Raw genomic sequence first — 14,030 nt, 5'->3', positions numbered from 1 at the left:
TATCCATCCACCTATGAACTAAGCCCTGTTACATACCTGCTAAGAATGTCAGATCTAATGCATGATAAAACATACCATAAACATAATTTTATTACTTCAAAGGATTCTAGTCTAGTGAATTGAATGTAAGAGGGCAGAGAACCTAAAATGCCATAAAAGCAAGCAGAAGACTGAGCCCGGTCTAGGAGTGCGGGAAGGCTTCCCATAGGATGTACCTGCAATGATCTCTCTGAATCCTTCTACATAGGTTACTTTCCCAACATAAAGCCCTATAAGTTTCCTGGGGAAGGTCCATCTTTTACCAAGGGTGGCGCTTTCCCTTGGACTTGCCAACAGGCTATTGTATCTCTGCGTTATGTTATCTCTCTTAGTTCAAATCGCCTTCAGTTTTCTCATTTGCAGTATGGGGTTAGAAATACAACTCATATATTTAATTTAAGAATAGAGAGACAGATGTAAGAAGAAGTGCTCAACATATCCAATGAGAACACTGAGAGATTCCAAGATGGTAGAATAGGGAAGGAGAAATTTTAAAAATTCTTGAAATGAATAAAGATGATAATACAATATATCAAAACTTATGGGATACAGCAAAAGCAGTGTTAAGAGGAAAATTTATAGCAATTGGTGCCTATATCAAGAAACTGGAAAGGCACCAAATAAAAGAGCTATCAATGCATCTAAAAGACCTAGAAAAACAACAAACCAAACCCAAAATTAGCAGAAGAAAAGAAATAATTAAAATTAGAAAAGAAACAAATAAAATTAAAACAAAAAAATAAAAAGATCAGCAAAAAAAAATGTTTTTTTGAAAAATATAAAATCGACCCACTATTCATCCAACTAACCAAAAAAAAAAAAGGGGGGGGGGGAGAAGACCAAAATCAACAAAATTAGAGATGAAAAAGGAATGCAACAACAGATATAGATACCACAGGGGGAAAAAAAGAATCATCAGAAATCACTACTACAGGCCAGCGCCGCAGCTCAATAGGCTAATCCTCCACCTAGCGGCGCCGGCACACCGGGTTCTAGGCCCGGTTGGGGCACCGGATTCTGTCCCGGTTGCCCCTCTTCCAGGCCAGCTCTCTGCTGTGGCCTGGGAGTGCAGTGGAGGATGGCCCAAGTGCTTGGGCCCTGCACCCCATGGGAGACCAGGAGAAGCACCTGGCTCCTGCCATCAGATCAGCGCGGTGTGCCGGCCGCAGCACGCCAGCCGCAGTGGCCATTGGAGGGTGAACCAACGGCAAAAGGAAGACCTTTCTCTCTGTCTCTCTCTCTCACTGTCCACTCTGCCTGTCAAAAAAAAAAAAAAGGAATGAAAAGAAAAGAAATCACTACTACAAAGAGCTGTATCCCAACAAATCAGGAAACCTCAAAGAAATGGATTGATTCCTGGACACATACAACCTACCTACATTGAACCATGAAGACAAAGAAAACCTAAACAGACCAACAACCAAAATGGAAACTGAATCAGTAATAAAGACTTTTCCAACAAAGAAAAGCCCAGGACTGGATGCTGAATTCTACCACATATTTAAAGAACTAACTCCAATTCTTTGCAAGCTATTCAAAACACTGGGAGGGAGGGAATCCTCTCACACTCCTAATAACAAGATCTGAACCTGAGTCTGGCCCCAGCTTCTGAGCACTGCTACATATTTCCTTTCCTCCCTACTCTCCAGCCCCATGCTCCCTACTCTCCCCAGGCTTGGTTCACACTGACCACCTGTTTCTCTTGCCAGCCAACCTGCCTCTACCTGAGGGTGTACGGTGAGCCGTACACGGAGAACAAAAGCCGGTCTTGGCACCTCAGCCAGCTGGCCCCACTACTCAGTGAAAGGAATTCCAGTGCCAGAGAAACCCAACTATTCCTAAAGAAACCTGGTGGGACCCAGAGGAAGGGGCAGAAAAACGCCCTGCTGCCAGTGGATGAGGTCAGAGGCCTCTGTCCTGGAGGGATATGGAAAGCAACATGCTCCCACAGGAGCTTCTGGCCCAAGCCCGACCCTGGGCAGACTCCACAGAGCAAAAGGCTCCACAGCGGAACAGCAGTGGGAACAGGTGCATTCTCTAGTGGGAGCAGTCAGGTGCCCAGATAATCAGTCCCAACCTTCCTGAGAGATGACCACAGCAGCTTTGTGGGGGCCACCTGGCCCCACAGCCCTGCCTCCCAGCAGCACCAGATTGCTATGAGGTGAGCGGGGGAAGGGGCATTCCCCAGGAGGGGAGATGATGGGGAGGAAGGTGTGGATGCAAAAGATAGGCCGAGTGACCATGGTCATTGCACCTGATTGATAGGCCATGACTTGAGGGGCAGGTCTACCCCGCTCGGTCCAGCCAATAGGCATCGGGAAGGCTAGTGGGAGGAAGACCAATTCCTGGGGGGAGGGGTGGATCTGGCTCCTCATAAAGAGAAGGAGAGCTACCCAGGACTGCAGAGGAGCTACCTAGGATTCAGCATGAGCTGCAGGCCCATGGCCAAGATGAGTGGTAAGTGGGGTCCCTCCTCCTGGGCTGAGGAAGGAGGTGTTGGATGCTGGAACAGGAAGAGGCACTAGATCGAAGGTAGAAATGGCTATGGAACTTGAGACAGATCTCAAGATGAGTCTGGCTATCAGGTTGTGCAAGGGGAAAATCAATGGAGAGAGATACAGGAGAAAGGAGCTCCACTGGGAGCTAGGAACGAGTGCCTGCTTCGCAAGTGGGTTAATAGAAAGGATGTGGGCTCGAGGAGAAGTCTGGGGGTTGGGTCCTTTCAAAGGAAAGGACGTGGGGACTGAAATGGCAGTTGCTCAGGGAGATGAGAAAATCTGCCCAAGATGGACAATGCATTGGGGAGTCTGGGGGACAGAGGGAAGGGGGTGAATTTTGGGGACTCTTCTCCAGTTGGCATGGTGACAGGTTGCCCCTGCAGAAGGTTCTCTTTATCTTTGGGAAGGGCCTCTGCTGGGAGCCAGCTGGGGCTCCTGGATCTCCATAGAGGGTGGTCCCTGAAGATCCTTTTCTGTCCCACCTGTTTGAAGCCTAGACTAAGGGGGATTTGTACCTGCCCTCCAGAAAAGCCTAGTGCTGGTGGAGTGAGGGTAGGTATAGTGTGTCACAGTTCCTGCCTGCTCACATCTGAGGTGACACCAGGGAACCACACCACACAGACTCCCTGTGAACTTCTCTGAACCTCAGACCACCTGATTGTGGAGAAAATTGAGTCATTGAGGACTTGATGCACAGTAGTTATTAACTGTCTGAGCCACGGTTTCCAGGCTTGGCTGGACATTAAATACCTGGAAAGCTTTGGGGGAAAGTGCTGGGAGGCCAGAGAGGAACAATAGAACTGCCAAGTGCCCCTGGGTGGCTTCCCACGCCCCACCTCCCAGAAGGACCGTGTCTTCCTCCTTCACACACTGTCGCTTTCACTCGCTCACACACACCACCCCCCGCACAATGCACACATTTCCAAGAACACAGATATCTGCAGGCTGTCTTGGAGCTCAGCCTTGTGCACAAAATGCACAGTCAGCGAAGAAGGCGAGCACCCACATCCTCACTCGAGGTCACCTCTCAGTCCCAGAAGCCACCCCGGCTTCCCATACAGATTCATGCAAGCTGTGACACACACCCACCCCCTCACACACAGTCAGACAAGCTACAGTCACCCAAGGCCAGAATCATGGAGTCAACCGGTCTCCTGCACAAACCGGCCCCCTCTCGGATCCATGCTCACAGACAAGCTGCTCGCGCACACATTCACCATCCAGACAGACACACTTACAGTCAAATATGAACCTGTGCACCTCGTGAGTTTCCGACCACAGGAACACATATGAACCTGTAGCCCTCATTCATAATCACACATTAATAACACAACTGACACCACCACAGTTCACACATGCACGCATACCCCACCCAACACAATCGCCCCTAACAGACACAGCCAAACACGCGGGCAGTTCAAACAGACCATGGAAAACAGAATTAAAAGGTAAGCTTACTTGGGTGCAAAAATTTTGGAAATCTACTCGTGTGAGGGGTGTTTGAGAATCTCATGGATAATGTGTATTGTGAAAAAAACTATGCATGGATTTCAAAGTGCTTTTTTTTTTCTTTTTTTTTTTTTAACTTTTATTTAATGAATATAAATTTCCAGTGTACAGCTTATGGATTACAATGGCTTCCCCCCCCCCATAACTTCCCTCCCACCCGCAACCCTCCCCTCTCCCGCTCCCTCTCCCCTTCCATTTGCATCAAGATTCATTTTCAATTCTCTTTATATACAGAAGATCAATTTAGTATAAAGATTTCAACAGTTTGCACCCACATAGAAACACAAAGTGAAACATACTGTTTGAGTACTAGTTATAGCATTAAATCAAAATGTACAGCACATTAAGGACAGAGATCCCACATGAGGAGCAAGTGCACAGTGGCTCCTGTTGTTGACCCAACAAATTGACACTCTAGTTTATGTCGCCAGTAACCATCCTAGGCTGTCGTCATGAGTTGCCAAGGCTATGGAAGCCTTCCAAGTTTGCCGACTCTGATCATATTTAGACAAGGTCATAAAAGACAGAGTGAGGATAGTAACCAATGATCCTAAGAGTGGCATTTACCAGGTTTGAACAATTATACAGCATTAAGTGGGGAAGAGGACCATCAGTACACACATGTTGGGAGTAGAGCCATTGGTGGTAGAGTAGAGGTTATGATTACAAAGGAATGAGGCCCAAGTGCACTAGACAGGGCCTAGAACAAAGGACAGAGTCATTATTAGAGGAGCTAAGGAAGGTGCTGTCTAAGCTACAATTAAGTTTTCTGATTGAGAGGCAAATAGAACCTGATAGAAGGGGCTTGATAATAATCTGGTGGGCTTTAGGCCTTGTAAGTAAAGAGGCCCAGACCTATCTATCTCTTCACATGGGGTATATCCTAAGGGAGGTGTGAACCTCCTAGGGGAAGGCACTCTGTTGACTTTCATTACTTGGCTGGGCTGGGAGGAGAGCTGGCCAGGTAAAGGCAGGTGGCATCTCTAACAAGAAATTTATAGTTCTGCCTGCAATGTTGCTGACCCTACTTGACCATCCCCTCAGCTGCAGTGGTCACTTTGGAAGTTGGGCTGAGTGAAGGGCTTTTCAGCTTAGAGCCAATAAGATCTGTGGCTCTGACCTGGGCATCCTTCGACTCCAGGGCAGGTCCATTTCCAGTGATCCAACTCTTGGCAGAGCTGCCAGGGCTCTTCATAAGCTGACTTCTGCTGAAGCCCAGGCTTACCACATTGAAAGCCACTGCAGTGGACTGGCCTGTTGGGTCTGCTTGAGGGCAGATCACTGTACAGATCAGCCATTAATAGGCCTGCCACCCATTGCTTCTGATGCCTAGCTTTCTTTTCCTCCTGGTTTGTGTTAAAGCAGACCAGAAGATGCAAGTCAAGGGAGTGCCCGTTTCCCATCTCTAATCTTCGGTGGCCTGAACTACAAGTCTATAGTCACAGGCATGTTCTGTAGTAGTTTTTCTAAGGTAGACAATGCCCATGAGGAAAATTATATTCTCACTTTAAAACTTTCTTTCCCTTTGGTCTGAAAGGGAGGTTTTTTCTACTTACTGTATATTTCGCTGATGGCGAAGTGAATCTAGCTATGAGATTATTATTTGAGTTCTTATTTTGGCTATGCTATTGCAGAAAAATGTTAGCCATCTCTTTTATAAGGTCTAAAGATTAAATTGTGCATCCTACAGATTCCTTCATAATAGAATTAGTTTCCTACCTTGAAGAGAATAGAGAAATGAAAGAACAAGTTGGGCTTAGAATAGAGAAATGAGGGAGCAAGTCCTAGATCGCTTGCTGACAATTTAAAATTATAAACTCATCAACCAACAAGAGGCACTTGCTTACTTCACAGTATTTTTGAAAGCACCTGTAGGATTTTACAAGTATTTAACCCTTTAAGCCTCTGGGGCTTTCTCATTAAGATAACTATCATGTCTCCAAAATATCTGGTTGAAATAAGATTTCTTAAAATCATGACATAACATAGACCAAATCTGATCATTGTTACAAGGTGATTATTCAAATTTTTGAAAAAAGCACATATTTAAATAACCCATAGCTCTTAATAAAAATTCAGCTGTTTTTGAACAATTAGAATTTAACAGACATCAAGAGAACATAATAGATTACTTTAACACATTGCTTTAACAGAGCATCAGAGTTTAATTCTATGTCAAAGAGAAATTGAGCTTCCTGTGATCTTTTGCTGTGAGGTTTCCTTCCTTTACCTTCTTTCATGTTGGTGACCATGTTTCTGTGTTTCTGTGTGTAAGACATCTTTAAGCATCTTTTGCAGGGCAGGATGAGTGGCAACAAATTCTTTCAGTTTCTGTTTGCTATGAAAAGTCTTAATTTCACCTTCATTCACAAATGAGAGCTTTGCAGGATATAGTATTCTGGGCTGGCAGTTTTTCTCTCTTAGTACCTGGGCTATGTCTCGCCATTCCCTTCTAGCTTGTAGGGTTTCTGATGAGAAGTCTGCTGTGAGTCTAATTGGAGATCCTCTAAGAGTGATCTGACGTTTCTCTCTTGCACCTTTTAGGATCTTTTCTTTATGTTTCACTGTGGTGAGTTTGATTACAACATGTCGTGGTGAGGATCTCTTTTGGTCATGTTTATTAGGGGTTCTATAAGCTTCCTGTACTAAGATGCCTCTGTCCTTCTCCAAACCTGGGAAATTTTCTGCTAGTATCTCACTGAAAATGCCTTCTAATCCTTTCTCCCTCTCCATGCCTTCAGGAACTCCTAGAACCCGAATGTTGGGTTTTTTAATAGTATCCTGTAGATTCCCGACAATATTTTTTAGATTTCTAATTTCTTCTTCTTTTCTTTGGTTTGCCTGTTTCCTTTCCTGTTCTCTGTCTTCTAAGTCTGATATTCTCTCTTCTGCTTCACCCATTCTGTTTTTAAGGCTCTCTAATGTGTTTGTCATTTGATCTATTGAACTCTTCATTTCATTATGATTTCTAGTCACTATCAGAGTTTCTTGTTCCACTAGTTGTTTCATTTCATTTTGATTCCTCCTTAATATTTCACTTTCACGAGAGAGATTTTCTATCTTGTCCATGAAGGATTTCTGTAGTTCAAGAATTTGTTTTTGAGAACTTCTTAATGTTCTTATCAATTTTTTGAGATCCGCTTCTTGCATTTCTTCGATCTCATCATCTTCATAATCTTGAATTGGGGTGTCTTTTTCATTTGGGGGCGTCATAGTGTCTTCCTTGTTCTTGTTAGCTTGGTTTTTGCGTTTGTTGTTTGGCATGTTGGAGATATTTGGTTTCTTCACTGTGGTGTTTTTTCTTGTTACACTATGGCTCTATATTAAGTGGACTGTCTGCTTTCAGTGGAGCCTTAGAGGCTTCAGATGAGTGTGGACTGAGAGCTGTGTTTGGTTCCTCAGGGTTGAGGGTGTGTCAAGGATGACACTCCCAGGTTAGGTGTGGTAAATCTCTCTTTTTTTGATTTAAAAGGGAAGTAATTCCGCACAGCTGAACGTAATTGGAGGTAGTTAGCAGGCAAATGATATACCCACAGGAGCCAGAGATCGGAAGCTCTTTCCCAAGGACCACACAGGGAATCTCTGCTGCCCTCAGTGTGGGCTCCAATTCTCCTGCAGTCTCCCACTGGGTTGCCAAGTTAGATGCTAATCTCCTGTTATTTCACCCCTCCCCACAGAGTCAGGTTTTTCTGCTAGGCTCAGGGCTGGTGCAGACCTGAGGTCGCCCTGCTTATGACGTATGTCCAAAATGGCGCCTGCTCTGTCTTGCTCGCCTTTGAGAGGTGAGCGGAGAGAGAGAAACTTGTGTCCGTATCAGTCACTTTTTTTATTTTTTTTCTCTCTCTTCTAGTTAGCCTGGTGAACTTTTCCCCACGGAGTTTCAAGCCTCGTTCCCTCTAGCCTCCTCTTTCCGCTTGCCTGCTGGTATCTCGGGCTATTGAGGTTCGGCTCACCTCGCGTTCCAGCGCTGGTGCGTTGAGTCTGCCGCTGGTGTCCCGAACTTGGGCTCCCACGCTCTCCACGCAGGGCCACTGTGAATCACTAGTTCGGAAGAGTTTCCTCTGCTGTTTCTTCCCCTACTCTTCCTTGACCCTGCAGTATCTCCACTTATATTAAACTTTCTCTCCGCCCGGACTAAGTGTGCTCCCTGCCTATTCCGCCATCTTGCCGCCTCTCTCAAAGTGCTTTCATACCAAAATAAACTTACCTCCATTCCATGCTCCGAGAAGTATTTAAAGTATCCTCACACACAGATTTGCAGCCACACACTCACCAGACATTGCCCTGACCACCCGACCGTCATTCCTGTAGCCACGTTCATCCTGGGTAGGCAGGCAGGGCCCAGAGCCTGGGCCCCCGGAAGGCCAACCCCGTTGCTTTCTCTGCTCACAGGAATCCTTATCCTGGGGCTCCTGCTGGCTGCCCCTAGCTGCCTCGGCTACTTGGAGGACCTGGCCAAGTGCTTCCAGGACCCTGATTATGAGTCATTCCTCGTCACAGCCCAGGAGGGGCTCCACGCCTCCCCACTGCCCAAGCGCGTGGTGGTAGTGGGAGCAGGCATGTCTGGCCTGGCGGCAGCCAAGACCCTTCAGGATGCTGGCCACCAGGTGAGGGGGCCTTGAGGGAGCCTCAGTTATTTGCTTCCAGTTTGCTTTCTTGGGTGGGAAGAAAGTGAGTGGTGTTGCAGCCACTTTTTGCACAACTGTACATAATCCATGGAGTGTCTCAAACCTCTAACCCTTAAGTCATTGTTAACTGCAATTTGTATTCCTGTGGGGAAAAGGCAAACAGCTTTGCTACAGGCAGGGCCGGAGGTGCTCTGTCCACTGCCCACTTGTGTCCAGCTTCACTCTGGGCTCTGGGCTCCTCTGCGGGAAACACCCCCAGGTTGGTTATCCCGCACAGTGGGAGACCCAGAGCGGGGATCTCCAGGCCGGAGCATGTGGCCAGGTTAGGGCGGGAACAGGGGTGGAAGCAGCAGCAGCATGTCTCTGAGGATGACAGCAGCTTCTCTGGACTCCAGGTCACCATCCTGGAAGCCAGCAACCACATCGGCGGTCGAGTGACCACAATGAGGAACGAGGAAGAGGGCTGGTACTGCGAACTGGGGCCAATGAGAATCCCCAAATCCCACAGGTAAGTGCTGGGAAAGAAGTGGAGCGGAGAGCCAGTGGGAGGGATGACCAGGAGGGGCCCTGCTGGCCTCGTGTCAGGGCCCGTTCAGACTCACTGTGTCTTGGGACTCAACTCCACAAATCAGGACTAATACTTCCCGTCCGTCTAACAGAGAAGACCAAGGTGCAGAAAGTAACAGATCCTAACTAACAGCTATGATACTTACCATTAACCCAGCGATTGTGTACTCTAAATATGAGCAGTTTCTTATGTGTCAATTATATTAAGATGCAAAATAATTATTTGTAGATGATAATAACTATTTGTTGAGCACTTACTATGTGCTAGATCCTGTGCTAAGCACTATATGTGCATTTTTTAAAAAGATTTATTTATTTCTGGGGCCGGTGCCGTGGCTCACTTGGTTAATCTTCCACCTGCTGGTATCCCATATGGGTGCCGGGTTCTAGTCCCAGTTGCTCCTCTTCCAGTCCAGCTCTCTGCTGTGGCCCAGGAGGGCAACGGAGGATGGCCCCAAGTACTTGGGCCTCTGCACCCACATGGGAGACCCGGAAGAAGCACCTGGCTCCTGGCTTTGGATCGGCGCAGTGCCAGCCGTGGCGGCCATTTGGGGACTGAACCAACAGAAGGAAGACCTTTCTCTCTGTCTCTCTCTCTCTCTCTCTCTCACTGTCTAAAACTCTACCTGTCAAATAAAAAAAAAGATTTATTTATTTTATTGACACGCAAAGTAACAGAAAGAGAGGGAGAAAAGGAGAGATTGAGATCTTCCATCGCTGATTCACTCCCCAAGATTGGCCTCAACAGACAGGGCTAGCCCAGGCTGAGGCCAGGAGCCAGGAACTCATTGAGGGTCTCCTTTATGGGTGGCAAGAACTCAAGGACTTGAGTTCCACTGCCTTCCAAGGAGCACTATAAAGGAGCTAGGCTGGAGTGGAGTAGCCAGGACTCAAACCAGCACTCATATGGGATTCCAGCATCGCAAGCAGCAACATAACCTGCTGAGCCACAACACCAGCCCCTATATGTGTATTATTTAACTGATATTCACAATTCTATAATTTGATACTCTTATTATTCCCATTTACAAATCAAGAAACTGAGCTCCCATATTAAGTGACTCACTCATGTTTCTCCTAGGAGGTGACAAAGTTCCTCCCTTCACATAAGGAGGAACCTGACACAGAAGTATATGCTTAACCCCTCATCTGCACCTGACTCCTAGAAGAGAACCAGGCCCCTGCCTCTAAAGCTTCAAAACAAAGAAGCTCCCTGGCCTGGTAACCCACACGCCTTCCCAAATAAAATACGAGAGGTCTTCAAAAAGGCTCATGGAAATTGCATGTGTATTATGAAAATAACACACATGGATTTCAAAAGAATGTTTGCACCAAAACAAACTTACCTTTTAATCCCACTATCCTTTGAACTGTTTAAAGGACCCTTGTGTGACATCTGTCTTCTCGCCTTAAATGTAAATTGAACCCAAGAGTTCCCTCCTAACATGGAAAAAAACAAACTAAGCTGATCCAAACTGGGAGTCTTTAGACATGACCTCAAATCTACTTCAAAATGAAAAACAGAATTTTTTTTTATATGTGCAGAGTGGACAGTGAGAGAGAGAGAGACAGAGAGAAAGGTCTTCCTTTTTCTGTTGGTTCACCCCCCCACCCCACCCAATGGCTGCTGCAGTCAGCACGCTGCACCGATCCGAAGCCAGGAGCCAGGTGCTTCTCCTGGTCTCCCATAGGGTGCAGGACCCAAGCACTTGGGCCATCCTCCACTGCACTCCTGGGCCACAGCAGAGAGCTGGCCTGGAAGAGGGGCAACCGGGACAGAATCCGGCACCCCAACCAGGACTAGAACCCGCTGTGCCAGTGCCACAGGTGGAGGATTAGCCTATTGAGCCGCGGCGCCAGTCCGAAAAACAGAATTTTAAACACTGAAATGAAAGGCTTCTGTCTCTACTTTCTGGTTCTATAAACTGGGACTCCCTATGAGGCCTAATGCAGTGAGGCTTAAACTCCCCCAGAGCAACAGTGAATGCCCCCAGCAACAGGAAAAAGGATTAGCATTGAGGACGCAGCTAGCCCGAGCTCCCTAGGTACATGAAGGAACTTGGTTTTCCTGGAAATGGTTTCTATGTTGAGGCCAACAGGAACAAGGATAGCAGCTGTGTTATGCCTGTTTCTGCTCCAGGCTGGTCCATACCTATGTCAAAAAGCTTGGCTTGAAGCTGAACAAGTTCATCCAGTATGATGACAACACCTGGTACCTCATCCATGGACAACGCTATCGTGCCCGGGAGGTCGAGGCCAACCCAGAGCTCCTGGGCTACTCCGTGAAGCCCACAGAGAAGGGCAAGAGTGCTATGGCTCTCTTCCATCAGTCCATCACCAAGGTGCCTGTCAGGGTTGCAAAGGACGAGGGGTTGGCCAATAAAGTTAGTGGGTGGGCCCAGGCCACCTGCTTCTTAATCCAGTGCTCCTAAGACTGATCTGCCTTCCTTCCAACACCCCTTAAGAATGATGCTACCTCCAGCCCCTCACCCAAACCCTGCTGTTCTCTTGTCCCTGGGTAGTCCAATGGCCTATTGCTTGATCAGAGCAGTGGGAAGAAGAGCATCATTAGATCACCCAATCCTTGGTAGTTAATCAGTCCTCCTGGGTCACAGTGAATGTCCTCACCTTAAATTTTCATCTCCAAAAAGTCTCTAAGTGACAGGGTATAGGGAAAGAGGAGCACTTACAAGCTCCTGGAACTATCCAGACCCTGGCCTTTCTATCTCATTTGCTGGCCCCTACTCTCCTGAAGGGTCAGACAAAGAACCTAGGAGTTCTGCCGCTAATCAGCTGCTAATCTTCTCTCTCCTCCCCTTTTGCAGCTCGGACAAAATCTGAAAATATTCAACTGCAGTCACCTTATGACTTTATATGATTCTTACTCCACCAAGGTAGGTGAGGCACGGAAGTCCCAGGATGGGGGCGGGGTCTGTGCTCACCTGCCTTGGGGTTGTCCTCTGCTACCAGGAAGCTCTCTTCACACTGCCAAGATCTTCGCCTCCCTGGAGTTCAGTCCCTTGCCTTGGCCAAGGCTCCTGCCGAGCCCCTTGCTACTGGGCCCTCCACCCAACACCCCCACCTGTGGTGCCCCCTCCCCAGGCTTACCTGCTGCAGGAAGGGATGCTGAGCAGAGGAGCAGTCGAGATGATTGGGGACATGATGAATGAGGATGTCGGATACCACAAGTCTCTCCTGGAGTCCCTGCGGGCTGACATCATCTTCTCCCAGAGTGATGAGTAAGGCTGGCGGGGGTCGGGGCTAGAGTCAGTTCCCTCCTCCAAAACCCAGCACTGAGGAAGGCCGTGTGATCCACTGAGTATGCTCTGTGCCAGGCACATGCTGAGCGTGGCCCCAGGGGAATCCTTAGAGCGCCTGTACAGCAGGTGCTCTCATTCAGAGCCCGTTCACCGGAGCAGAGGCTGTGACATTCTAGAACTTCACCAACATCACACAGGTCAGGCAGTGTTTGCAGGACTCCTGGGAAGCAGAGCTGCAAAGTGCCTGAATCCACGGGCTTCCACTCCCCAGGCTGGACTGCCTATGGGGTCTCAGCGAAGTGGCTTCTCTCTGGGTGTCAATTTTCCAAGTTACCAGATTAACTGAGAACCGTGCATTAATTAGGGTGAGGTACACGAAGCCTTGGGCCCAGGGTGCAGGCCTTGGCGTCCCTTTTCAGAACAAGTTTGGAGGTGCCTCCTACCTTCACCCCTCCCCCTCTTTGCACTCTTGCAGCTTTTCAGAAATTATCGGGGGCTTCGACCAACTCCCCTATGCCCTCAGCGCCACCTTGAAGCCTGGCACCATCCATCTGGGGTCCAAGGTGGAGACGGTGGTGAGGGACGGCTCTGAGGTCCAAGTGTCCTACTGCGCAGGCGAGCCCTGCTCCGAGCTGCACAACCTCACCGCCGACTACGTCCTCATCTCAGCCTCCGCCAAGGCCACGCGCCTCATCACCTTCCGGCCACCGCTGTCCGCGGGCAAGATGGACGCGCTCCGCTCTGTGCACTACAACAGCGCTACCAAGGTGGTTTTGGCCTGCGACGAGCCCTTCTGGGAACGCGAGGGCATCCGAGGCGGTGTCTCCATCACCGACCGGCCCTCGCGCTACATCCACTACCCAAGTCACCACCTCCCTAGCGGCAAGGGCATCTTGGTGGCCTCCTACACTGTGGATGACGACTCCCTCTTCCTCACCGCCATGACTCAGGAGCAGGTGGTGGACCTCGTCTTGGACGACCTGGCAGCGGTGCACCGGATCCCCAAGGAGGAGCTGCAGCACATGTGCCCCTCCTCTGTGGTCAAGCACTGGTCCCTGGACCCCCTCACCATTGGCGCCTTTGCGGAGTTCACACCCTACCAGTTTGTGGACTACTCGGGGCAGCTCTTCCAGCCAGAGGGTCGCATCCACTTTGCTGGCGAGCACACCAGCCTGCCCCACGCCTGGATAGACACGGCCATCAAGTCTGGCCTCCGGGCTGCCAGGAACATCCAGGCTGCCGTGGACGAGGAGGCCAGAGTGGGACAGGGGCCGCCATAGGCGCTCTTTGCCAACATCTGGGATGATTTCCCACACAACATCTGTTCCTGAGGGAGTCTGGGGGGAGGAGCAGGCTGGGAAGTGTGAGGAGGAGGCAGAGACCCAGGAGAAAGTTCACCATTGGTCCCCCTGGCCCATGAGCAGGAACCCCCAAGTCCTGGACTCCTTTATCCAAGTTTTCCGTTCTCCACCATATTAGCCGGGACTTTTTTTAGTTGAGAGTGGCAGAAATCAAACCCAGACTAACTT

General features: G+C 48.7%; 1 protein-coding gene across 1 annotated transcript; it reads left to right on the top strand.

The window, feature by feature from the left end:
- Positions 1–2,465: 2,465 nt before the first annotated feature.
- On the top strand, positions 2,466–13,781 carry LOC133759063 (L-amino-acid oxidase-like). Its single transcript, XM_062190067.1, has 7 exons — positions 2,466–2,496; positions 8,439–8,653; positions 9,070–9,182; positions 11,382–11,583; positions 12,067–12,135; positions 12,344–12,480; positions 12,977–13,781. Exons 1-7 carry the CDS (start codon positions 2,466–2,468, stop codon positions 13,779–13,781), a joined length of 1,572 nt encoding a protein of 523 aa, XP_062046051.1.
- The last annotated feature ends 249 nt before the right edge of the window (positions 13,782–14,030 follow it).

The sequence above is a fragment of the Lepus europaeus genome, chromosome 5, assembly GCF_033115175.1.
Source record: "Lepus europaeus isolate LE1 chromosome 5, mLepTim1.pri, whole genome shotgun sequence".
NCBI lineage: Eukaryota > Metazoa > Chordata > Mammalia > Lagomorpha > Leporidae > Lepus > Lepus europaeus.
The sequence above is the reverse complement of the archived record's forward strand: the minus strand, read 5'-3'. Positions and strand labels throughout refer to the sequence as shown.